At 47.7% G+C, this 26,537-nt stretch overlaps 2 protein-coding genes across 4 annotated transcripts in view; one reads left to right on the top strand and one right to left on the bottom strand.

Moving 5' to 3' along the window:
• Positions 1 to 21,180, bottom strand: part of Zmat5 (zinc finger matrin-type 5) — a 29,027-nt gene extending 7,847 nt beyond the window's left edge. Inside the window, exons 1-3 of one of the 3 annotated variants that reach the window (XM_075944136.1) lie at positions 21,083 to 21,180; positions 3,958 to 4,110; positions 311 to 373 (exon numbers count right to left, since the gene is read on the bottom strand). In XM_075944136.1, coding sequence (XP_075800251.1) covers positions 311 to 373; positions 3,958 to 4,084 — 190 coding nt within the window. In that variant the 5' untranslated portion in view covers positions 4,085 to 4,110; positions 21,083 to 21,180. Of the gene's footprint in view, positions 1 to 310; positions 374 to 3,957; positions 4,111 to 19,824 lie in introns of all 3 variants that reach the window. The other 2 variants (XM_075944138.1, XM_075944137.1) reach the window with 2 other exon arrangements.
• A 281-nt stretch (positions 21,181 to 21,461) lies between these two features.
• On the top strand, positions 21,462 to 23,734 carry Uqcr10 (ubiquinol-cytochrome c reductase, complex III subunit X). Its single transcript, XM_075944131.1, has 2 exons — positions 21,462 to 21,645; positions 23,481 to 23,734. Exons 1-2 carry the CDS (start codon positions 21,499 to 21,501, stop codon positions 23,523 to 23,525), a joined length of 192 nt encoding a protein of 63 aa, XP_075800246.1. The 5' UTR covers positions 21,462 to 21,498; the 3' UTR covers positions 23,526 to 23,734.
• Positions 23,735 to 26,537: the final 2,803 nt, after the last annotated feature.

The following is a 26,537-nucleotide window of genomic DNA, read 5'->3' as shown; positions in this document are numbered from 1 at the left end:
GCTGGGAAGGGAGATGCAGGAGATCAGGCTTCCTGGCTAACCTAACCACCTGGTCTATGACCTCAGTAGTGTTCCCTGGCTCACTTTCCCCAGAGCTTCTTATTCTAAGTAAGTCAATAAAACCACAGCCTACGCCTGAAGGTCTTTAGGTGAGAACACGTTCCTGGAGATGCTTTAACTGACCAGTCAGTCAAAGCCAAAACTACAAAGTGGTTCAGGATGGTGGCAGGGACTGGAGGAGTCACTACCGGGTGCCATGCAGGCCAGACAAGATGCTGCTTGTCTGTAAGGACCAGAGCTGAGCACATACCTGTCAGCAGGAATTTCCTGCAAGGTCTCTTGTTCTGTTCATCCAGCAAGATGGCAGCTGCATCTGGAAGAGAAGTCTGGATTCAGATGACTCCAGCAATGGAGATGGAATCTCAAGGGCCTGGCATCGGTGGCATATAGTCATAAGAAGAGAAGAGAGCTCTCCACCGGTGGAGGGGGTGTGAGCTAGGGTGGGCCACAGTGGGTAGAGATGGTGGATAAAGGGATTCAAACTGAGGTGACCTCCACTCCTCACACCCCTCAGGACTAGCTAAAGCCACGAGGCAGTCTGAGGTTAGAGGTGCTCCAGTTGTCTGCCAATGGGTTTAGATGGGGGTGGGGGACCTCTGTGCTCTATCTTCCTAACCCCTGCAGGTCTGTGAGTAAAGTCACAGACCACACACAGATGTTCTGCTCCGCAGCAGGCCACATGTCCACGGTGATCTCCTGCCTAGTGATATCATGGTTGTTCCAGTCTGTGACGTTCACACAACAGTGTATCCCTGTTATTAAGTGGCATGTGATATTTCAACATGAAAAACTTCAGTCCTGATGCACAGGACTGTCGCCTTCTATTCCTGCCAGGGGCCAGGGAAGGCTCCCGGAGCAAGACTGTGGTTCCTAGTCTTTTCATTTTCCTGGCTCCAGTGGTGGGTACTCGGCCACACTAGCCACTGCCCTGTACAGGACTTCTGAGTGATCATTCTAGGTGTTCATTTTAGCCCTGGTTTCCCGTTTCTCCTCTCTTTATGCTCATCATACAGTTTTGAATTTGTGTGCTTCTCAGCAGGAAAGGAATCCGCGAGTGGACGAGGCATGGAGGTGAGTACCCACAGCCCTCGCTACTTGGAAGGTGACACAGGAGGACGGTTCAAGTGTAAGAGTTCAAGGCCAGCTTAGGCCTTGTAGCCAGATACTGTTTCAAAACAAACAGGAAATCTGAGTAAGGTAGAGAAGGTGACCCCGAGCTCAGAGGTTCTTCTCAGCATGCTAGACAAGAGGAAAAGGACTGGACGTTCACCCACACCTTTCCAGAGGCCGTGGCTCTTGAGTCTGGAAGGCCTGAGCTTAAGCCCTAGCTGTATGTGGCCATAGGAAGCTGCTGTCTTTCCAGGGTTGTTCTTCCCCACATAATGGGAAGAAAAGTTCCCACTTGGCAGGGCTTTTGTGAAAGCTTCACAGAACAACAGATGGGGAGCCTTTGAGAAGTGGGTCGCAATCCTGCTGGTGCTTCAGAGTCACAGGATCTGGGCAGCACTTGAGAGCACTGCCAAGTGGCCTTCCATCCTGTAGGGGCAGGGGCTGAGCCTGAGACAGGGCATGTGGTCAGGAAGTAGTAGCACCGAACCTGCTCTTTCAATGTGGCCGGGTAAGTGGACAGCGCCGAGGGGATGCTTCCTTGCAGAGCAGCAGTGGCTGGCGGGGCCGGCAGTCCTCTGGGACTGGAGTTGGCTGTCAGAGAATTCATTCCAGCTCGGACTACAGACACTAATGCCTACCCTCTCAGGATCCTTCTAAGCCGAACCTGGATCCCAGACAAGGGGTCCAGCTCTGGCTGGTGTCGCTCCACCCCACTCACTTCAGAAGCACGGGGCAGCTATGGACAATCAATCCACTCCTCTCAGGGTCTCTGTAGTTCAGTAGGTCTTGAACTTATCCTCCTGCTTCATCCTCCTGTGTGCTGGAATTAATTATAGGCCTTGATTCTCAGGTTCCGCCTGTATTTTTCCTCTTTGGGCAGGATCTCATTAAATAGCCCTGGCTGGCCTTGAACTCACTGTATTGCCCTGGCCATCTTAAACTCTTCATCCTCCTACCTCAGTTTCCTGAGTGCTGGGATTATAGGTATGCACTTTTTCCAGGATCTGCTTTAATTTCTCCAAGAGGGAGAGTCATAATAATTGCTAAAAATTCCTCAGTGCCCCTGAAGGATGCCAGACTGAGAAAGTGAACAGAACCCAGGCTCTGCTCAGAGAGGCCCTGCTTCCCTGCATGACATGTGACCTGAAGTATCAATCCTTCAAGCTTCACCATCCCAAATACCCAGCTGCTCCATGCTTGTTTGCTCAGTTTAGCCCTTCATCTCTCAAACACTCACTAAGCATATCCTTCCTGTGTACCAGGCACCGTGCCAGGCTGAGTATTTGGTACAGAGCAAATGAGACCCCGTCCTTCCTCCCAGTCCTACAGCTGCTCTAGTCTACACAGATGTCAATGCGGTAAGTGTTGAACCTGTCACCAGATGACCTTCCCTGGCCCTGGGGACGGGAGGCAGTCCTGACATGGTGAGTTCCAGACAACCAGACTACAAAGTGAGTCTCTGTCTTTAAACAAACAAAACCCCTCACCCGGCAACCTGAATCTGGAGATTGTGTCAGGGGATCAATGTTTTGTTTTGACTGAGATAAGCTATTATAGTAGTGCAGGTTGGCTTGGTGATTCGTGCCTGTGAAGGCTGATGCAGGAGAATTGCTGCAAGGTCAAGGCCAGCTTGGGCTACAAAGTGAGTTCCAGGTTCCAGGTCTCCTGTGCTACAGTAAGATCTTGTTTAAAAAAATAAAGCAAGGGGCTGGAGAGATGTCTCAGTGGTTAAGAGCACTGGCTGCTCTTCCAGAGGACCAGGGTTCAGTTCCCAGCGCCCACATGGCAGCTCGTGGCTGTCTATAACTCCAGTTCTTATACAGACGGACATGCAGGCACAGCACCAAGGCACACAAAATAAAAGTAAATTAAAAAAATCTAAAAAACATAAAACTGCTGCCCTCAAGATAGTCTTGCTTCAGGTTCCCAAGTAACAGCACCAAGTTACTAAGTTTAGCTATCATCTTTTCCTTAAAGGTTCCTAAGTAATCTTAACGCATAGTCAGGGTTGCGAGTCACTATTGTACAGAGTTACTCAGAGAAAGAAATGGCTTCCCTTCTCAAGTCTTCTTGGCTGCTAAGACTAAGTTTTTAGCTTCCGAAATCTGGGCTCTGTCCAGAGTCTTCAATGCACCAATACTACCCCATCTCAGTCCAGGGACTCCTGGTCCACTGTAGCCTCAATGCCAATCTCCTGTACCTTTCAGCTGGCTCAGTACAGCTCCTATCCATCTCTCTACTCGGTTTTTGCCTTACTGCCTTTGCAATGCTGGGAATCAAATATAAAGTCTTCTGCATGCTAGGCACACAATCCGTCTGAGTTATTGCCTCAGCCCTTGGCTTTGTTGGTTTTTTTGACACAAGGCCTGGCTAGCCTGGAACTCACTATGTGGACCAGGCTGGCCTTGCTCAAACTCCTAGAGATTCACCTGCCTCTGCCTCCGGAGTGCTTGAAATAAAGGTGTTATTTATTGTGTTATCCCCATAAGCTGTCCTCTGACCTCCACATACATTCACACTGGGCAAATACACACACGCACACACACATCCCACATGCAATTAAAAAAAGAGCAGAAGAGGACCTGGGTTCAATTTATAGCACCTACATGGTGCTTCACGACCACCCTTAACTCCACTGCAGGGCATCTGATACCTTCTTCTGACCTTCTGTACTTACATATGTGCAGGCAAATACTAACATATATACAATAAAAATAAATACTTAAAAAAAGAGGCCACTGCAGTCTGTCCCTGAAGAGGCCCAGTCACTGAGCCGCGAGCACCCACCTCGGAACATGTCGTACCACACCTTCTTGGCCTTGAGGTGCTGCAGCCCGTTTAGGTGCTTCTTCCGATTGTGGAGGTTGTCCTGGAAGGAGCGGTCACAGTAATCACAGAAGTATCGCTTCCCCATGGCCACCTCCACCAAATGCTCCACCCCTGCAGAGCCAACAAAGCATTGGTCAGACAGTTGAAGAGCAGATCACGTGCGCTCACTGAGCGCGGCAGCTTGGGGCCTTGCTTCCTGGGGAGTTTCTCGGATGACAGTTAGGGGTGGCAGACCTCACTCCAGAGGGCTTACACTTCTGCTCTACAGTCTCGAACACTGGCTGAGCTACAACTTCTTTATATTTATTTATTTATCTATTTTGCTTTTTCAAGACAGGGTCTCTCTAAAAAAACCACCCTGGCTGTCCCAGAACTCACTCTGTAGACCAGGCTGGCCTTGAACTCACAGAGTTCCAACTGCCTCTGCCTCCCAGAGCCTCTGCCTCCCAAGTGCTGGGATCAAAGGCGTGCGCCACCACACCCGGCTGGAGGTGTATCTTTTTAAGCTTTTAGGTAACTCTAGGAGTGGACAGGCTGGAGGACATCACCTTAAGCCCTCTGACTAGCCTCTGTCCGGACCCCGACCTCCTGTGTCCTCTCTGCTCCTCACACGTCAGGCATGTGGTCGCCTTCCTGCGCTTATACTTGCTGCGGCTGACCTGGATGCTGCCCGTCAGACACTTGTGACACTTGCTCACTCAGTCCTTTGATCTCTGCTCAAACGCCATGACCCTGGACCTGAACACACAGGAGCTGCTTTCCTTTTCCTCGCAGCACTTACCTCCTTTAGAGAGCAATAATTACTTGTTATGTCACTGTCTTTCTTTTCCAGCAAGAATGTAAACCCAAGAAGGCAAGTCTATTCTGCTGTCTCTTAGGTGCCCCAGCACCTAAATGATACTTGAACAGAGTAGGTAGGCAATCAAGCATTTGCAGAATAAATCAATGAATCACCGCATTCCCTTTGGGACAACTGGGGTTCAGAGGGAGGAAGTAATTTGCCTAATGTCATACAGCTGGGAAGCAAAAGCAAATACAGGCCCCCTAAAAATTCTGTTGTTGCCAAGGGTCCCCCCTCCTACAGCCAGCTTAGTGCTCAGGGAAGCCAGCGAGCTTCACAGCAGGTGCCAGCAGCTTCCTAAGGAGACTACTACTGCAGCTTGGGAGAGCTCCCCAGCCCGCCTCAGACGGAAACGAGAGTACTGCAGTTCTTAAGGCCCTTCAACAACAGTTCCCTCGCCACCATTCCCACGCCAGGAGCCTGCAGCCCAAGGTGGACAATGATTTTTGTCAGCTCCACGGCCAAGTCCTGCATCTTGTAGCCCACTGGAGTTTTCAAGAAAGACTGCAAAGACCAAGTCAGAGCAACCCCTCCTATGACAAAAGAGGCTCCTGAGGCCCAGAGGAAGATGGAAATGACTTCCCGAGGTTACAAGGTAGCTGCCTGAAGTAGTCAAAGCCGCAGACTGCCATGCACCTGGCAAACTAGGCTGACTCTGGGACTCAATCCACAGAGCAAACAGATGGGGGAACACAGCTCAGGAAGAAGGGACTGGGAGAGAAGGAGAGACACAGTTGCCCTGGATGGTTCAGGCACTAAGCAGGCTGATGGGGAAAGTTACTCCTGCTGCAGACAGGGATGGCAGCCATTAAGTCAGGGGCTGTAATGGGATCAGGAACAGCTAGTCATTCCAAATGAAAACGTATAAAACCTCTCTTCTCCCATTACTTCCAAGAAACTGCATCCCAGACACGAGGACTTGATCTATTAAATTTGGCAGCTCTAATGCACCCCGTCTTGCCAATAAACTTATAGGAATTGGATTGAAATTGTAAGAGATGAACGCTTAACGGCCGAGTGCTTAACCAAGCCATTCACAGAGCTTGAAGCTCCAAGGAGCTGCTGGCTGTGGAGAGTAATGGGAAAAGGAGGGGCGGAGGAAGGTATCCCCCTGGGAGACTGACATGAACAGGAGCAGTGGCTCTGGCTCTGCAACAGACGGAGGTGGACAAAACCAGAGCACAGAGAAGCCAGCCGTGTGACCTTGTGCAAGTCACTGTCCCTTCTTGACACCTACAATTTCCTGTGTGAATATGAGGCAGTGGATCTGAATGGTCGCCGACACAAACTTACATATTAAGGCCAGGCTACAGTTCAGCGGCAAAGCACTTGCTCAGCACTCGTGTGCAATGGGCTCAGTCCCTAGCACCACAAATAAAATGGCTATGAACGGAAACTTCATGTTCAGCATCAAGCAAGTGCTCAGGAAGCATTGGAGCTGCGGTTCTGAGCATGTCATACACTGGCTGAGAGTTTTGCATGCATCGTCCCACAAAGCCTCGCATGACCTGCAATGGATGCCCATGAGACTTCAGGAGAAGGGCACTGAGACCCCAAGAAACAAAGTCACTCAGGCAAGGCCACATTACCCGGGTGGGCTGTCTGCACTACTAACCACTTCAGTTTCCAACAAACGTACTGACTTTTCACTCACCCCCAGTACCATGCTGGCCCCTTTGAAGCCCCAAATGTACATATTGAAACCTACTTAGGAATGAGAGAGAAGGCTGAGGATCAGAGAGGTACTATGGGGTGCCCTGGCCATAGAACAGGTTTCAGAACAGGGAAGCCTCTATTCACACCACTGCAAACACTAGCCCACTAGGAAATCAAGGCCACACGCCTCTCTGACTGCCTGCTCAGCCACACCAGAAACCAAATAAGCCCCAGAGGGGCTGTATTTTTTTTTTTAAGATAGAGTTTCTTAGTAGCTAGCTATGGAGCCAGTCCTGGAACTCACTCTGTAGACAGTCTGACCTCATACTCACAGATATCCACCTGCCTCTGCCTTCTGAGTGCTGGGATTAAAGGTGTGCGCCACCACCGCCCGGTTTGGGAACTGCTTTCTAGCTTTGGTCTGAGCAGTCATTTGATTCTGACTGTTCCTTATGAAAGCAGGGATGTCAGAGTGGCCATGGATGGCGGTGAGCATCAGAGCATTCGTGTCTTCACTGAACACAGCACCAGGCCCACCGAGGTCCTCAGGAAACCCTAGCTATCAGCATTTAGCTTACTGATGGCTGTTAGTACAGGGTGCTGAAACTGGATGCCAGTGTTCAAGTGAGCCCTGGAAATAGCCAATTTACACTGCAGATAAGACAAGTGAGTCTAAGAGAGGACCACAGAGCTTCCAAAGTCCACAGCACTAAAGACAGAGGAGGGACTGGACCCTCTGCACCACAGGCCAGACTGATTCCCACACTGCATGATGGCTCCACAGCCTGCACTGCCCAGGGACAACAGAAGAGGCTCAGAGCTTTTTACCTCATAGCCAGGTGCTCAATCAAAGGAAGCCATTGGCAGGAGCTGGCCTAAACAAGGTCAGACAAGACATTCTAGACACCTGATCCAGCTGCCTCCCACTAAGGGCTAGGGCACATATTTAGGGACAGCCTACAGAACCTGCGAGCCAGCTACAGCATCTTGCCACACTGTAAACAGAATCATTCATGCCACAGCCAGGCATCCTGGCACAAAGCACACCCTGTGCCGCTGTGCTCCTTGACCCTGAGTTGGCAGAAGGGAGACAGCTGGAGTGTCTATGCACTGGGCCCAGACAGCAGCGTGGGGTGCTGACTAAGCTGACCTTCTCCGCCATGATTCATCCTCATCTTCAGCAGTGTGAGCTAGGCCTGTCCGGAACAGAGTGATCCAGCCCCCACGCCCCACCAAGAACACAGGTGGTACCACCAACCCACTCCCAGGAACCAGGTCCATGGCTATAACACTATCTGCTGGCTCCCCCAAAGCTTCACCAGATGCCAGGGCTGGTTATTCATGGCCAGAGAACAATGCTTAAGCTAGTCAGACTTAGGTCTTCTGGGACCACACAGCAGATTCTAATCCCAATGCCCTCTGCTAAGTGATTTCAAGTACTAAGTGTGCCCGTAGCTATAAACCAGGTCTCACAGCTCACAGCACAATGACTCTTCAGCATCCACAAGGGATGGGTTCCAGGACCCTCATGAATATCACCTTCCCCAGCTCATCCTTTATATAAAATGTCACAGAATTTCCATCTAACCCACACACAGCCTCTTGTCTATTTTACGTCATCTAGAGTATTTATAATATCTAGTATATGTAAATGTTATGGAATCAGTTGTTTTCTTGTATTATATAGGGAATAATGACAAGAAAAAATATACATATGCAGTACTTTATTTCTGTTTTGAGACATGGTTTCTCTGTGTAGCTCTGGTTGTCCTGGAATATACTCTGTATATTCTGTAGACCAGGTTAGCCTCTAATTCAGAGATCTGCCTGCCTCTGCCTCCTGAGTGCTGAGATTAATTGTGCACCACCACTCCAGCCACCCTTTGAAAACTGTAGTCAAACAATGCCTCAGGACCCTGATATCCCACTTCACATGAAGGCTTATTCTCTTGTGGGTCTCCTTCTCCTTCCAGAACACAGGCTCAAGGGCAAAGAACTCTGTCTAGCCCACCAACTGCCAGGAACACACTGCCTGCAGAATAAGTGAGTGGCTTGCAGAGCCAAACCCTCCCTCCACCTTGCTGGATGCCATTTCCTCACAGGCCCTTTTTGGAAAAGCCAAGCAGGCAGGCCTCTCACACAGGATACCTGGCTCTTGCAGAGCTGTTCTGCTGTGTAGCTGCTGCCCATGGAACTTACCCTGTCCTAGCTGTCTCACTGCACCTGATGACCTTACAGGCTCAGTGAGCACCCTCTACCATAGAGGTACAAGAGGGAAGAAAAGAGACGGGGGAGGGGGTAAGGGAAACAGCTCCAGCTTTGATTCATGTATGCTAGTGTCTCACTTTCATTCTTTAGAAATGTTTTTTAAAATTTATTCTTACCTGTATGAGTGCTTTGTCTGCATATGTGTATATGTATCACACATGTGCAGTACGCACAGAGGCCAGAAGAGGGTGCTGGAATTGGAGTTATAGATGGCTTTGAGCCCCCATGCGGACGCTAGGAACTTAACCTGGGTCCTCTGGAAGAGCAGTTAGTACTCTTAATGGCTGAGCCACCTCTCCAGTTTGGAGATTGAACGGAGCCTTGTGTACACTCGGCAAGTGCCCTTCACTGAGCTACAGATCCCCAGACCCCCACCCTCTTTTTTGGGTTTTTCTGTGTTTCTCTGTGTTTGCCCTGGTTGTCCTGAAACCAGCTCTTGCAGACCAGGCTGGCCTCGAATTCTGAGATTTACCTGTCTCTGCCTTCCGAGTGCTGGGATTAAAGGTGTGGGCCACCACTGGCGGCCTCCATTTCATTCTTATTTCACTTTCAGAGGTCCTTTTGAGGTGCAACATGAGAAGCAGCTCCTCAGTACATCTCACCTGCTCACAGCTGGCAGAGTTAACAATAACGGCAACAATTATTGCTTGTGATAACACGGTCTTATCCTAAAGGCTAGTAATATTGAGCCATGCTGTGCTGGAGGCTCCACAGCCAAAACATCCCGGAGCAGGGCAGACATTCGCGCTTCATCAGAATCGTTCCTCCCACTGTGTGCATCTTTGGCACAGGGCTAAAATAAGCCACAGCTTGGCCTGACCAGGAGCTGGAATGTGGCTGCAATTACCCTGGACTTGTGCTCACCACACGCTGCCCTCACGCTCACCTGCCATTTCTTCTAATTATGTCACCATCGGACCCGGGTAAACAGTAAAGCCCAGCCTTATCACATGCCCACGAATAGCACAGCAGGGTCCCAGTGCCATGTTTGCCGCTGGGAATTGATGGCATCAGAACTGGTCTGTGGTGGTGGTCCAAAGCTGCCTGCTCCGGACCCTGCTCCGAAGTGCCAAGGAAATGCAGTGGGCCTTGTATACAGGAGCACTTACAGGTGCTGCAAGGCTGCACTGCAAACACTGTCTCATCCAGTCCTCAGCCCTGCTTGCCTGCTAGCCACTCTGGATGAACTGCATCACCTCATTCCCAGCAAGCTAAGGCTGTTGAGGGCCTACCAATTGGGTAGTCTGGGTCAGGGCCAGGATCTAAGCAGGTGCTGCTCCCAAGTCCTCAGAGTAACAGTCTAGGGTGGTAGATGATGCTGAAGTGGAGAGCAGGGGCTGCGTGGACCGACCCCTGAAAGCTAGTTCTTCCTAAGTACCGAGTTCCTAACTTAAGGTGGTTACACACCTTCCATAGGAACTGTACTTAAAATACCAAATGCTGGAACACATAGGATACTGGGCATCAGAAGCCCATTGGTTAGTCCAAAATGAAGCACCAATTGAGAAGCACCTGCAAGCCCTCGACCCAGGTCTGAACTCAAGTCCCTACTGCCCATGGCTATAAATTTCCCTCTGTACTTCATCTGGGAGGTTTTCCAAGAAGCTTCTGACCTGTCACATATGCTGAGCACTTGGCACACCAATGGTACCCATTGTGGAAGGAGCGGCCAGCCCCTACACCCAGTGATTCTTCCTCCTGGTACAGTTCCTTCTCAAACTGTGTCAGGGTTGATCTATATGACCAAGAAGAGACATGCTACTTCCAAGGACAAGTTACAACTCAACTTGGCTCTCTCTCTAGTCAGTCACTCCAGTCTGTGGGTAGCTAGCTACCAGAGTCAACAGTGTTGATGGTAAAGCCCACATGGTCAGGGGCTGAGACCCTGACACCCCACTTCCCCACTCCTAGATGCTTCCTTCCAGCCCAGGCCAATCTCAGATGACTATACTCTGGCTGACAGTCTGACTAGAATCATCCAGTGAAGCCCCGACCAAATTCCTGATCCTCAAAAATAACATGAGATGATAATAAAATAATAAATGTTTGTTGGCAGCACGTGCTGGAGACAAAGGCAGGTGGATCACGGGGAGTTCAAAGCCAGTCTAGTCTACTTAATAAGTTCAAGGCCAAACAGTGTAAGACCTCGTCTCAAAAAACAAAACAAAAATATTGATTTAAGTCACCAAGTTTTGTTTTTTGAGGGGGGTGATTTATTATGCATCAAAGACAATGGAGTGGAATACATGAATTTCAGAGACCATCTAACAGCTGGATGCTGTAGTGCACACCTTTAATCCCATACTGGGGGGTAGAGGCAGGTGATCTGTAAGGTCAAGGCCAGTCTGGTCTACATAGAGAATTCCAGGCCCGCCTGGTCTTAAAAACAAAAAAACCCAAACCAAACCAACAACAAAAAGCATTTAACAATCTGTGATTGCCACAGGTGCACACATTTCTGAGCTGCATCACCGAAGCCCCTCCTCCACACACACAACTCTAAGGCACCGTATTCCCCATTCATGTATTCACCTCTCTGTTCACCAGAAAACCCAGTGTCTGCTCTCACAAGGACCACTAGGTATGTGCTCGGGCTGGCTGACAGATCTGCCACTGCAGATTGTCAAGCTTTGTGCCCCAGAACCCCATTGGGACAGGGAACTCCTCCAAGAAAGACACAGAAGGTCACAAAGTCATAGGACACAGTTGAATGACCTAATGTGAAAACCCAAAAATGCTCAAAATTTGAAACTTCATGATGGTCAGAAAGTCAAACTCATCCTTTCAGATTAAAAATCTGAACTCTGAGGCCCTTTTGGTCACACGAGTGTAGGCAGTTTTTGTTTTGAAACAGGCTTTCACAATGTAGCCCTGGCTGGCCTGGAACTCACGGAGATCTGCCTCTGCCTGCGTGCTGGGATTGAAGGTGTGAGCCACATCTGGCTTCCCAGGCATATTTTGTGACTGCGAACACTAAAATCTGACTGTGCAAAACCAGGAGCAGCTGGTGGTACCCACTGCTAGCTACATGCCAGGCAAGCTGCTCAGAGTTCCATGTGGGGTGGGGTGGGAGCTCAACAGCACAGTCCACAAAGCTTGGTGTGTTAGTTCTACCACAACCCTCATTTCGGTCCGCAAACAGTCCACACAGAGAGCACTGTTGGGAGAGCAGGAACAGGATGTGAGCCACAGTTAAAGGCTGGTACCATAGTCACTAAACTACTTGGCAGGTGACTGGAGGTAAGAGTCACTTGATCCCAGGATTAAAGGCCAGGCTGAGCAACAGCAAGACCACTTTAGACAAAGAAGCCCTAGAAAGGCTAAGTGTAGTGAGTCATGCAAGTAGTCCCAGCCATAGTAGGTGAGACAAGAGGAACAGGAGTTTAAAGCTGGCCTTGGCTACAAAATGAATTTTGGCCAGCCTGGGACACACACACGACCTTGTCTCAAACACACAAACAGCAAAAGTACAAGTAAAGTCAAAGGAAATTCTTGAACAGCTGCTCTTAATTTTAAGTGGAAAATAGTTTATCATTACAACCATACACAACAGAATACCATTTCTCAAAGCAAAAGAATCTTCCTCCTGGCTGGAGGGATGGCTCAGCAGTTAAGAACATTGGCTGTTCATCCAGAGTACCCAGGTTCAATTCCTAGCACCTACATAGCAGCTCACAACTATCTACAACTCTAGTTCTAGACACCCTCTGGATCTGACACCCTCACACAGACATACATGCAGGCGAAACACCAACGTACATAAAAATAAATCTTTTGCTTCTCTGTTGTGTGTACTTTGTTTTTCGACACAGGGTTTCTCTGTATAGTTCTGGCTGTCCTGTAACTCACTCTGTAGACCAGGCTGGCCTTGATCTCAGAGATCCTGTCCTGTCTCCTGAGTATTAGGATTAAAGGTGTGTGCCACTGCCACTCAGCTAAATAAACTTTTTTTTTGTTGTTGTTGTTGTTTGTTTTTCGAGACAGGGTTTCTCTGCAAAACAGTCCTAGCTGTCTTGGAACTAGCTCTTATAGACCAGGCTGGCCTGGAACTCACAAAGATCCACCTGCCTCTGCCTCCTAAGTGCTGTGATTAAGGCGTTCACCACCACCACCCAGCTAAATAAATCTTTAAGAAAATAAATCTTCCTCCACTACATACGTAAAGAACATAAAGACTAGAACTGACATAGAGCATTTACTGTGGCTATTCCTGGCTCAGGAATTACATGTACTTTATTTCACTTTGCATTTTGTTATTCTTATAAGAAGTTCTATATTTAATGTAGATTGTTTGAAAACCTATAAAACCAAAAATATTCCCTTCAAAAAGTGGGGACTGAACAGACTGGTGTCTCATGCTTTTATTCCCAGCACACTGAAGGTACAGGCAGACCTTTGTGAGTTTGAGCCCAGACTGGTCTACATTGCAATTTCTAGGCCAGTCATGGTTACATAGTGAGACCCTGCCCCCCAAAGGGAGTGGAGAGAAGGCTCAGTGGTTGACAGTGCTCAGTGCTCTTACAGAGGACCAGTGTCCAGTCCTCAGCCCCCACATTGAGTTGTGAGAGACTCAATCCCTATCTACAGGTCCAGAGGATTCAATGTCCTCTTTTGACCTCCACTGGCACCACACACAGACATGGTGCACACACGCGCGCACACACACACAAAGATTAAACATTCATATACACACATACACAAATATTTTTTTTAAAACTTGTAAGTATGAACTGAGATGTGGCTCAGTAGTAGAGCATTTACTTGGCACATTTGAGACTCTGGGTTTAAATCTGTCAGAAAAGGATAAATTTTACTCTTTCCCCCCTTAGGAGACTACCAGGATGGTTCCAAGGACTTTGTTCACCTGGATAAAGCAACCTGAGTGGAAGTTGAAAAGGACAGAATAAATATTTCTTTCAGTTCCCACTGAGTGAGCACCAAGGAGACCCTGGTTCTAAGCAGACCCGGCCTAGCAACCCCACGTGAGGTGGGCTGCACCTGGTTCTGGGTGCTGGCCCACAGCTGCAGACAGTTTCTCATCAGACAGGTCTCAGGAGGCCGCAGTTTCCACAGGAGAGACAAAAACAGTCTGAAGGAGCCTCCTGAACTAAATACTGGACTCCAAACCATGTCTGCCTCCTCCTCCTTCCTGTCATCAAGCCAGACCTCACGTCCTCACTTGTAGCCAAGGCCCCTGATGCTGCTGGCCTGCATCATGCATCATAGCAGCCCTCCTAAAATCAGCCCTATGCAACATGGCTTCGGCTCCTACGTGAGAGCCCTGCTGAAAATGAAGTCTCAGCCGGGCGGTGGTGGCGCACGCCTTTAATGCCAGCACTTGGGAGGCAGAGGTAGGCGGATCTCTGTGAGTTCGAGGCCAGCCTGGTCTACAAGAGCTAGTTCTAGGACAGGCTCCAAATCTACAGAGAAACCCTGTTTTGAAAAACAAAAGAGAGAGAGAGAGAGAGAGAGAGAGAGAGAGAGAGAGAGAGAGAGAGAGAGAATGAAGTCTTGAACTGGGGAGCTGGCTGACCGGCTTAAAGGTAATTTCAGACTTCAAATCACCAGAACCCACACTAAGGGAGAATATGGACTCCAAAGCTGTCCTCTGGCCTTCACAGCTGTACCTTGCCATGAACTCATACATACACCACATGTGCACATGTACACACACGCACACACACACAAAGAATGAAAGACAGAACTAGCCTCCTGGGGCAAAATGGGGTGCAACAGGAAAGCACCTGGTCAGGACAGTGTGGCTTTGGTTCATCACCAAAAATGTGTCCTGGGCCAAGTCTCAAAATTCTGACTTAGCAGATTTGGAAAGTGACCTAGAGATCTGTATTTTAACCAATCAGTCTAGATTCCGCCCCACCCCCCACCCCTAAGAAAAGAACCCAGAGGAATAAACTTTATCCCATACCCTAAAGGCAGCCTTGATAGGAACATTCTGACTACCACAGGCTGCTGGACTTGAGTTCCAGCCAGCAATGAGACTGGCATGAACACCAGCTCACTGAAGTGCCCTAAACTGACACAGAGCACAACTATCTCTTTATAGCACGGCATTCAGGTACTTGAGGTAGGAGTGTCTCAACTTCACAGGCCAGCCTGGGCTACACAGCCAGACCATGTCTCAAAACACAACACACACACCTATGTAATGGGGTATTTAAAAGTATTTACTCTTTTTTTTTTTTTAAAGACAGTGTTTCTGTTAGCTCTGGCTGGCCTCAAACTCACATAGATCTGCCTGCCTCTGCTTCTCCAGTGCAGGGATTAAAGGTGTGCACCATCACAGCCCACTTTGAAAGCACTCTTAGCATTAAAATAAAAACTGATAAACTTAAGTATCTGACAGATTCTGATTTAAAATCTAGGGTTGAAATATCAGATATACAAGACTACATCAGTAATTAATATTAGATTTATGGTTTTAGGTTGATGGATTAGCAGTGAATGATTAGAAACTCCGACTGTGTTAGAATAATCTAGGTGCTAAAAAATGTCATTTTAGGGTCCACCTCCTCTTTCCTTATATTCTTATATTGTGTGAGGGATAGAGCCTAGTGTGTGAGTGTGTGTTGTGTGTGTGGGCATGCGTGTTGTGTTATAGCATGGTCTTAGGTAGCTCAAACTGGTTTCAACCTTCACACAGTTGAGGATGACCTTGAACTTCTGGGGGGGGGTCCACCTTCCTAGTGCTGGAATTAGGTAGTTAAGTGTGTTTCACTCACTCCTAGGTTACAGCACGCTGAAGATCAAACCCAAGACCTTTGTATTAAGTAAGCATTCCACCAACTGAGTTAACCGCTGTAGCACGATTAGTAAAAACCCAGAGACAGATATTGGGTTCAACCTGAAGACCAGAAAAGCAAAGCAGCCAGCCACTGGCTCTTACCTCTACCTCAGTCCAAAAATGGTGATCCTGACTCTAGGAATCTCAGAATAAGACTGAGACTGAGAGCTGTCTCCTCCCATTTTATAGTTCTCTCTAGGGCTGGGATTTCTATGGCAAACTAGTGTGGCTACTGGGATTAAAGGTGTGTGTCACCACTGCCTGGTCTGTAAGGCTGACCAGTGCAGCTGTTTTACTCTCTGAACTTCAGGCAAGCTTTACTTATTAAAATATAAATGAAATATCACGACAAATCCCCAGCTCCAGAGCCTTTAATTTTGTTGTCACTGTTCTAAGTTTTTAAAAAGTACTGAATAGAAAGAGAGAGAAAGAAAGAACAGCCAGGGCCACACAGAGACCCTATCTCAAAAAAAACAAAACAGCAACAACAACATATATACACATACATAGTATATAAAAAATTCAATTAAAAAATAGTAAGCTGGGTGTGGTGGTGCATGCTTTTGATTCCAGCACTCAGGGAGGTTGAGCAAGGTGGATGGGTCACTGTGAGTTCAAGGCCAATTTGGTCTACACAGGGAGTTCCAGGTCAGCTCGCCCCCACAGAGAAGAGACCCTTTCTCAAAGCAACAGAAATGCTTCCCAGCTCCATCTCACCCCTTCAGAACGGGGAAGACAAATGCTGGCGAGGGTACTTCGGGAGCGGACCCTTCCTGTGCACTGCTGGTGTGTGGTGTTTGTCAGCACCACGGTGGAAATCAGTACAACGGCTCCTCAGAAAGCGAACATACAGTTAGCATACACTCAGCCAGGCCACCCTTGGGTAATATCTGAAGGCCTCAGATCAACACAGCACAGACACCTGCACATGTTCATAGCCACACTCTGGGGTCAGCCTAGGTGTCCATCAACAGACAAATGATTACGGAAATGGGACATGTATACAATGGATTTCACCTAACCACAAGGAACAAAATCATGTCATTTACGGAAAATGGATGAAACTGGAGAACATCATATTAAGGGAAGTGAGTCAGACTCAGAAAAACAATTATCATATTCCATCTGTAGATCCTAGATTTTATACAGATACATAAAAATCATAAATGCATATAAGATACGAAAGTAGAAGCAAAACTATGTGTGGGAATGTTTGGGAATAATCGGAAAGGGCCAGAGTACATAATGAGTTTGTGTGGAAATGTGTTTATGAAGTCCATCCCTAGCACAAGCAATTCTAAAAACTACTGAATTGTTTGTAAGAAATCTAAATTCAGTATAAACTTAATTAATTAAATTTGCTAGTAACTAAGTATCCTTGGGGAAATTGAGCTTGTTAGGTTATGCATCCCAAGTACTAAAAAGAAAATCAAATATATTAAAATCATGAATGGAGTTCCATGTTCGAGGGGATGTAATTAAGCTGAAAGGAGGGCTGAGTGTCTAGAGGAATTCAGTTTGTTCAAGCTGAGTTCAAACACTAATCAAAAAAACGTCAAGGTCGTTTTTCTTATTTCCCTAAGTTTTTGTGTAGAGCACTGAAGATTTTTTTTTTTGCCCACTGAGACAGTCTCACTTCATAGTCTAGGGCTGGTCTCGAATTTTCAATATTTCTGCCTTCTTCTCCCAGACTGCTGGGATTACAGGTAAGCATCACTATGCCTGGCTCAGCAATTACATTAAAAACTTAAAAATTTTTTTTTTTTGCTGGGCTGTGGTGGCACACGTATTTATTTATTTATTTATTTGTTTGTTTGTTTGTTTGTTTTGGATTTTCGACACAGGGTTTCTCAGTAGCATTTCCGCCTGCCTCTGCCTCCTGAGTGCTGGGATTAAAGGCGTGCACCACTACTGCATGGCTGGGCTGGTGGCGCACGTCTTTAATCCCAACATTTGCGAGGTAGAGGTAGGCAGATCTCTGAATACAGGCCAGCCTGGTCTACAGAGTAAGTTCCAGAGAAAACTTGTATAGAAAAGATTTTTTGTTTGTTTGTTTTGTTTTTCGAGACAGGGTTTCTCTGTGTAGAACTTGCTGTCCTGGAACTTTCTTTATAGAACAGGCAGCTAAAAATCAAGACAGGGTCTTACTATGTAGTCCTGGTTGGCCTAGAACTTGCTATATTGCTCAGGCTGGCCTCAAGTTTACAGAGATCTGCCTCTTCTACCTCCTAATTCCTGGGATTAAAGGGATGTGCCACCACCCCAGCATTTAAACACGTTACTAAAAAAAAAAAAATTAAATATTTTACTTTATTTGTTTTTAATTTTACTTTATGGTCACTGTTGTTTATGTCTGAGTGGGGTGTCATGTTGCCTGGAACTGAGGTTACAGACAGCTATATGGATGTGGATGTTGAGAACTGAGCCCAAGTCCTCTGGAAGAGCAACCAGTGCTCTTAACCACTGAGCCATCTCTCCAGTCCCCTAAAACATGAGAATAAAATTAAGGCTGGACATAGTGGCACATTTGTTCAATCCCAGGACTCAGGAGGCAGAGACAGGCAGATTTCTGTAAGTTTAAAGCTAGCCTGGTCTTCAGAGTGAGTTCCAGGACGCTACACAGAGAAACCTTGTCTCCCATAATAATAAATAATAATAATAATATTAATAATGAGGAGAAGGAGGTGGCTTGACTGATGGCTCAGTGGTTAAAGCACTTGTTTCTCTTGCAGAAGACCTGGATTCAGTCTCCAGTACCCACACGGCATCTCACAACTACCCATGATCCCATTCTGGGGACCCAAGGCACAAATGTGGAGCACAAACATACATACATTCAGGCAAAACACTCACACATGTAAGATAAAAATAATAACTGTTTAAAAACGACACTAGGATCGGCATACGAACAGTCAGGAGGACCAATGGAACCAAACAGAAGACCCGGATATCAATCCACACATCTTCAAACACCTGATTTTTGATAAAGACGCAAAAAATATCAAATGGAAAAAAGAAAGCATATTTAACAAGTGGTGCTGGCATAACTGGATATCAACATGTAGAAGAATGCAAATAGGCCCATATCTATCACCATGCACAAAACTCAAGTCCAAATGGATCAAAGACCTCAACATAAAGCCAGCCACACTGAACCTTCTAGAAGAGAACGTGGGAAGTAAGCTAATAAATATGATGTCAGATGCCTGGCAGGAGGATTATATTGTAAGTCTCCCAAAATCCAGCCCGTGACACAAACAGGCATGGCTGCTATCAGCAGTCTCTCCCCAAGATAGCCAGACTCTGGGGAGGAGGGAGCGTGTCTGCCACTTCTTTTAGTTTTTCTAGTAGAATTTTTTGTAAAAGCTTTTTTTCAATTATAAGATTCACATGTGTTTTTAATAAAAATATAATCAGAAAATAGAGACCCCCCCCCAAAAATGACACTAAGAAAAATTAAATAAAATAAAACGAGCCACACTTTTAACTCCTTGTACCCATCGTTCTCATCCCACGTAAAAGTGATTCCCTGTCCTCTGTTCCTGTACTCAGCCAAGAGTGCTGTAGGTCTCTTGCAGGTGATCAGCAAACCCTAAGCAGCCTTTTCCTGCAGGCTCACAACTTCCTGTCAGACATTAATTACCAGGATGCTTTGCAACAATATCCACACTGAGAGGAGCTCATCCCTTCTAGTTCCTGACCAGACTTTACTGTTGCTCTCTACAGTTTACGTGAATAGGTAGATAGTCAGGATTAACCAAGGTCACAAGGGTCAGGAGAGCTATGCCAGAGGTCAGTCCTTGGTTTAATCTAGGAGTCTATAATGCAGTCCCTGCAGCCAAGGATAACTTTGAATTTCTGCTCCTCCTGCCACCACCTCCCAAGTGTCGGGACTATAGTCCCGGCCAGCCTTCATGCTCTACCCAGTCCCAGGCCAGCCCTCTAATCTTCAGAATCACAGCCCCATTGGCCCTAGATGCTTCCGCTTCATATCTAAGAGACCGCTCATATGAAACGTGATTTATAGAGCTGGAGAACATGTTAAAAGCATGTACCGCTCTAACAGAGGACCCAAGTTTGGTACTGGCACCTACATAGGATAGATCACAAACCACCTCTAACTCCAGCTCCAGGGGATCCAATACCTTCTCCTGGATTCTGTGGGCACTGCCACCCAGGAGGGCATACTGACCCCTCCACCCACCTTACACATATGCATAGTTTACCGTAACAAAAAATAAACTTTCAACACACATACCGTTTACAGGCCAGGCATGGTAGTGCAGGTCTATAATTTCAGCCTTCCAGAGACAGAGTCAGGCTAGTCTATATAGCTGGTTCCAGGCCAGCCAGATCGAGTGTTAAAATTTGTCTCAAAACAGTCAAACAAAAACCATTTAGTCCCTGAGGTCAAACTTTGATTTACCCTAGATGTTAATTCTTCCTTTTGGAGGGGAGGGGATGTTTCAGGATGGGATTTGTCTACGTAGCCCTGGCTGGCCTTGAACTCAGAGACCCACCTGCCTCTCTGCTTGAACTAAAGGCCTGCACGAACGAGCCCGACTTTTAATTCCTCTTTTTTACACACCTTTGCTAACTTGCTCGGTCTACCCCACCTCCCAAAATGCAACTCAAATCTAAAGATTATTCTAGTCCACTCTACTCTAAATCACCTTCCTCTATAATTTCCCCTCTTCAGTCTATTTTCTACCAAGGAGCCAGAAAGATTACATTAAAATGTAAATTAGATCTTGTCACATTCCAGTTTAAAGCCCTTCAGTGACTCCCTAGTGCAATTAGGAAAAAAAAGAAGCGACTCCTTACCACGGGTTACATGGCCAGACAAGAACAGACCTCAGGCCACCTATTCAGAGTCCACTCCACACTTTGTCAAGCACCCCGGCACTGCGACTGCCTCTAAAACTTCACACAAACATAATCCTATTTACGCTGTTACTACAGAGCCAGTCCTCCGTTAAGTGGCTACCCAGGCTTAAAGAGCACCACCAACCTGTCCAAGCATTCAGCTTTCTCTTCTACAAAGTCCTAGTCTCCAGAAGCGCTGGGCCTCTCCATTACCCACACACACTAGCCCGAGCTGGGACCATTCATCTGCTGGGGACCAGTTCAAGACCGGGAAGGGGGTCCTCAGAAAAGCATTTGTACGGTGCCTTTTACAACCAGGTCGCCCGCCTTCGAGGCCAGCGTTCTTGGCTTCAAAGCCTACGAGCTGGAGGACAGGAGGCAAAGGCAAAGCCACCTTTTTCTCCTGAGGCGTGGCTAAGGGTTAAACTTCTAGGGCCCGACTTTTGCCACCTCCAAACCTACACCTGGAGTAGGTTCCTAGAAGACGAGGCTCGGGGGTGAGATGAAGCCACGGAAGTTCAGGTCCCCTCGCCTCTCTAGCCACTCTCTATGCCAGAAAATGCTGATAGCGAGGATTCAGAACGAAGAGCTAAATAGTCTGCGGAGAGAAGCAGCCTAGAACTCAGCCCGGGACGTCTGGCCAAAGATACCTGGCTCCGTGGCTGGACGGCTCCGGGCTCCTCCTCTTGTGTTCGCCGGTCGCGCTCTGCTCGATGGGATTCGTAGTCCTTCATAAGGTGTACGCGAAGACAGAACACTAAGGCAAGATAGCGCGGGGAAAGATGGGAAGCCAAAGGGCTTTTGGGAGTTGTAGTTTAAAATATTCCTACAGCAAGACATAATTGACTAGAAATACTGGAAAATAAATTTTATCAAGCGTTAGCTGTGTGAATATAAACAGCGTAAGAATCTGTACTCTCTGCAAGCTATTAGTTTCTGTGTAATCCAAAATATCAACGCCAAGATACAGAGGAGGAACTACATTTCCCATAAAGCAGTGCGCGTTGGGTGTAGCGAGAAGGGTCTCTACGAAGGCTCAGTGGTGCCAGTTCAGTAGCGAGGCAACATGGCGCCGACAATCGCTTCACGTCTGTACTCCCTGCTGTTCCGCAGGACTTCCACCTTCGCCCTAACCATCGCAGTGGGCGCCCTTTTCTTCGAGCGCGCTTTCGACCAGGGCGCAGACGCGGTCTACGAACACATCAACGAGGGGGTGAGGGCCTGGGCCACCCTGACCTTGGGCCCGCCTGAGGGGTGACTGGGAAGGAGGGAGGACGAAAGTCAAGTCTTCCCTTACCAGGACCGGGGTGAAATATGTCCATTGTCTTGAGATTATACTTTCAGTTCTCTTGACCTGGTATGAGTCCCGGGCCTCACACTGACCCCACATTGCAGGGGTTGGGAGTATCGGTATGTCCTGCCACACTTCCCACATGCTCATTTGCAAAAGCTAATGCCTGAGACTTTAAAGGTCCGAACTACGGTGGCAAGTGAGTTGGAACCCCGACCTCTGCCTCCATGGGTGGTGTCAAGGGCAGCAGGACAGTCGAAGTGGAGGCGATAAAATCTCATGTCCTGGCTGGGAATACTGGAACTTTCCGGTTAACGGTGGCATTAAGTGAAGATCATAGTAGTAATTACCTCCTGGGATACAGATGAGGTGCCACCGTTAGGATACACTGAAAGATAGCATCCACCGTGTCTCTTAGAGAACGTGGGCACATAAAGTAGGAAATGGCAAGTCTTTTTTCACTTAACCGTTGCAGGTACTTGTGCGTATTTTATGTCATGAGGCTGTGGCTGTACTGGGAAAGGCTGGTCCAGATGGCCAGTCTGTTCTCCACTCTGTGCCGGTTTCTGTTCTCTCTCTCTCTCTCTCTCTCTCTCTCTCTCTCTCTCTCTCTCTCTCTCTCTCTCTCCCTCTCTCCCTCTCTCCCTCTCTCCCTCTCTCCCTCTCTCCCTCTCTCCCTCCCCTCCCCAAGGGAGGTCAGAAGAGGGTGTTGGATCCGCTGGGACTGCAGTTACAGATGGAGATGGTTGTGAGCCACAGTATGGGTGCTGGGAACTGATCCTGAACTCTGGAAGAGCAGCCAGTATTCTTAACCACTGAGCCATCTCTCCAGCTCCTTCATTTGCTTTTCTTTTGAGACAGGGTTTCTCTCTGTAGCCCTGGCTGTCCTGGAACTCACTCTGTAACCTCGACCTCACAGAGATCTACCTGCCTCTGCCTCCCAAGTGCTTGGATTAAAACTGTGCCTCACCGCCGGGCGGTGGTGGCGCACGCCTTTAATCCCAGCACTCGGGAGGCAGAGGCAGGCGGATCTCTGTGAGTTCGAGGCCAGCCTGGTCTACAAGAGCTAGTTCCAGGACAGGAACCAAAAGCTACAGAGAAACCCTGTCTCGAAAAATCAAAAAAAAAAAAAAAAAAAACTGTGCCTCACCACCACCCAGCAACTGGTTTTCAAGGCCCAGTCCACTTGTTGCCAGTGGCATGGGTAGCTTCCTGCCCATACAAAAGTGTTGCCGCTCCGACCTTTGTAAGCATTTCCATTGATCGTGAATGCTCACAGATAGCTAAAGGTATCTTAAGTACGTTGTTAGAACCCACCCATTTCCATGCCTTTAGGAGGGAGAACTGTAGCCAGCTCAGGTCTAAGGAAATAAAAAGTGGCTTAGTGAAATGTCCTGAGCCCAGACATCTGTGGCTCTGGTTTGGGACCATTCTTTCAATCTGCCTTAATTTCATGTGGAAGTCCGATTTTCTCTTTCCACTTAATGAAGGTTGAGTGTTTTGCTTTTCATTTTGGTTTTGGTTTTTCGAGACAGGGCTTCTCTGTGTAGGTCTGGCTAGCTTTGAATTCAGAGGTCTGCCTGCCTCTGCCTCCCAAGTGCTAGGATTAAAGGTGTGTGCCGCCACCGCCCAGCACTACTGTACATTTTTAATCAGAGTTTGACGCTGATTTCTCAGTATTCCTTACTTCGGACAATGAAGGTAGGTTGTAAAGTGTGAGGGCAAGGTTATAATCAGCTGTTGTGTTTTAAATGCAGAAGCTATGGAAACACATAAAGCACAATTATGAGAACAAGGAATAAGCCCTTGCCCCTGAGGAAGGAACGGTTCCACCTGTCAGCTGCTCACCTGGAGCTGGGCCTCAGCCTGAGGATGAGTTTGAAGATACTCTTCATGGACCACCCGTATATTGGCAAGCAATGGCTCCATCCTACGAACAGACTCTAGCTTCGGCTGTGTTTGAAGTGTGTTTGACTACAGTTATCAGCAAATAAATGGAAATTGCTCATGAGACCTGCTTTTGCACTTTTTTGACTTTCTGATCTTGGTAGTGAGAGTGTGTCCAAGCCTCATGCAAACACCTGAAGACTCCACTATTTGGAGATTTTCATTAACTTCCAAAGAATTCTGGTTTCAACACATAAGCCTGATAGATGTTGCCTTTAAGCCATTAGTTACAGTCTCTTGTTTTTATTTAATATGAATGGATGTTGTGGTGCCCAAGGAAGCATTGGACCCCTGCAACTGTAGTTACAAATGGTTGTGAGCTGCCAAGTGAGTGCTGAGAATTGAACCCAGATCTTCTGGGATAGCAATTGTTGAGCCATCTCTTCAATCCCCTCTGTTTTTTTTTTTTTTTTTTTTTTTTTTGGTTTTTCGAGACAGGGTTTCTCTGTGGCTTTGGAGCCTGTCCTGGAACTAGCTCTGTAGACCAGGCTGGTCTCGAACTCACAGAGATCCGCCTGCCTCTGCCTCCCGAGTGCTGGGATTAAAGGCGTGCGCCACCACCGCCCAGCAATCCCCTCTATTTTTAAATCACATATAGTGGGGAAGCACTGTGGTCCTGGCCAGGAAAAAACCTTGTTCTAGGAGTCTTGCCTGTCTTGGGCTAAGGTCTGTCTTTTGCATTTTAAGTTGATGAGTGATTTTTGGTTATCTCCACGTCTTTGTGGGCCATGGCCTCCCACCAGGGTTCCTGCCAAGGTTAGTTTATGAGAGTTGTGATGCATTTAAATTCTAAACCCAACAGTTCTAGCTGTGTGTACCAAAGGCAACATTCAACCTTGCTGAACTTGAGATTCCTTATCTGTAAGGTGGGGATAACAGAGATAATCTATTTTACCGAGGGCTTTATGAATTTTAAAAACTTGCCTGTAGGAGGCTGGAAGAGAACTTGCTGTTCTTGCAGAAGATTGAGGTTTGAAACCAAGCACCCACCTTGGGTGGCCTGGAACTCCAGCTACAAGAGGACCACACACTCTGGCCTCCGTGGGCACCACTCTCGGACACAGCCGCAGGCACACGCAAATCAGTCTTCCTTTAAACCACAGACCGTGTCACAGGAGGCAACTGCTGACAGGAATGATGATGATGGCTCTGTGGCAGGCAACATCATGGTGGGAAGCAAATGGCCAATGAGCAGGCTCGGGGGCGTGGTCCAAGGTTGAGCGGGGGGGGGGGGCGGGGGGGGGAGGGGCAGGAATGAAGCCCCTTGAGCATTCTGGAAGGCTGGAGTAGTAGGACTGTAAGGAAGACCGATAAAGAAAAAAAAAATTGTGTGGCCCTGCTCGAAGGGCATGTGGTAGAAAATTGCATTGCATGTGGGTCTTGAACTTTTTAAAGGGAAACAAACACTAGGTACCACGATGTGATTATGGACTGGATCAAGAGCTCACAAGGAGGGGAAACAGCCACGGCGGAGTTGGAGGGTTCCAATTAGCTGAGACAGGGAGGTGATGGAATTGAGCCATTTGGGTTGGGCCTTGAAACAAAGCTGAGGAAGCAGAGTGCAAGACCCAAAATTTGTTATGTTTGTGGAACAGGAGATGTAAGCGGCTGAACAGGGTTGAGGGGAGTAAACAGAACCAGATCAACCTCAGAATGCTAGTGCTACTCTTAGAAATGAACACTCCTAAAAACACTGGTGCTGCGGGCAGAGCTAATCACCCTAGACACGGCAGCCCTCCTGGCTTGGCAGCAAAAGCATCGAGAAGCATGCATGGAACACGTGTAAAAAAGCTGGCTTTTGTAGCTGGGGAAGTTCCCAATCTAGGAAGGTAAAACACTCACCTACCTGCAGCCAGTCCCCTAGAACCTGCTCTGAGTTAGCCAGAGAGATAGATAATCCAGAATCTTCTCTGGTGGATGATTCAGATCAGGAAAGCCATGCAGATATGGGAGAGACCCTAGGAATCTCCTACTTTGGTCTACTTATGGCATTTCCTTAAAAAGCCAGGGCCTAGGAAATTACATTGTCAACTGTGCTGTCAACGCTTAAACTGAATGACGCAAGTTGAATAATGCTTTCAGGAATAATTTCTTTAAAGTGAAAGTTGAGGCAGGGGGATTGCAAGTTTGAGGCCACCCTGGGATTACAGATGTTTGCCACTACATTTGGATACTCTTGTGAAACACGATGTAATCCAGCTAGCCTCTAACTCACAGGGGTAGACGTGCTCACATTGAAGGCGGGCATTGCCAGTGCCCAGTGGAAGTCCGGTTTTTTGCCTACTGGGCTGACGAGGGTGAAGAAAGATGAGCGACTCTGAGGCAGGCAAACGGAACAGCTTTGAAACCTGCTACTCCATTTGGCTTGGGCCACATACATACCCATCTCCAAATAATGCTCCTAGCAACATGTTGCCGTGCTGGGGCCCCTAACTTGACAGCGATGATGAAGGAAGATACACCATTGCAAGCAGACAGGGCACTGTGGGATATATGCACAAGGGGTGGCTGTCAGTGCTGGGTCTGAACAGGACTTTAACTTTATGTCACAGATTTTTCTACACAGTAGGATCAGCACAAGGGGACAAAAGACATACCCTTGCCGGGCATGATGGGGAATGCCTTTAATCCCAGCCCTCAGGAGGCAGCTGCTGGCAGGTCTCTCTATGAGTTTAAGGCCAGCCTGGTCTACCAAGCAAGTTCTAGGACAACCAGGGCTATACAGAGAAACTCTGTTCTGAACAACAAAACAGCAACAAACGAACAAACTAAAATCCCTGGGCTCTCTTACCTGTTCAAAGCATGGTTTCAAAAGCTTTGTCATCAACAACAGGTGAGCCACAAGGCTGGAATGCTCCCAGAGCTGG

Source organism: Microtus pennsylvanicus, chromosome 12 (assembly GCF_037038515.1).
Source record: "Microtus pennsylvanicus isolate mMicPen1 chromosome 12, mMicPen1.hap1, whole genome shotgun sequence".
Classification (NCBI taxonomy): domain Eukaryota; kingdom Metazoa; phylum Chordata; class Mammalia; order Rodentia; family Cricetidae; genus Microtus; species Microtus pennsylvanicus.
This window is presented reverse-complemented; position numbering and strand designations above follow the sequence as displayed.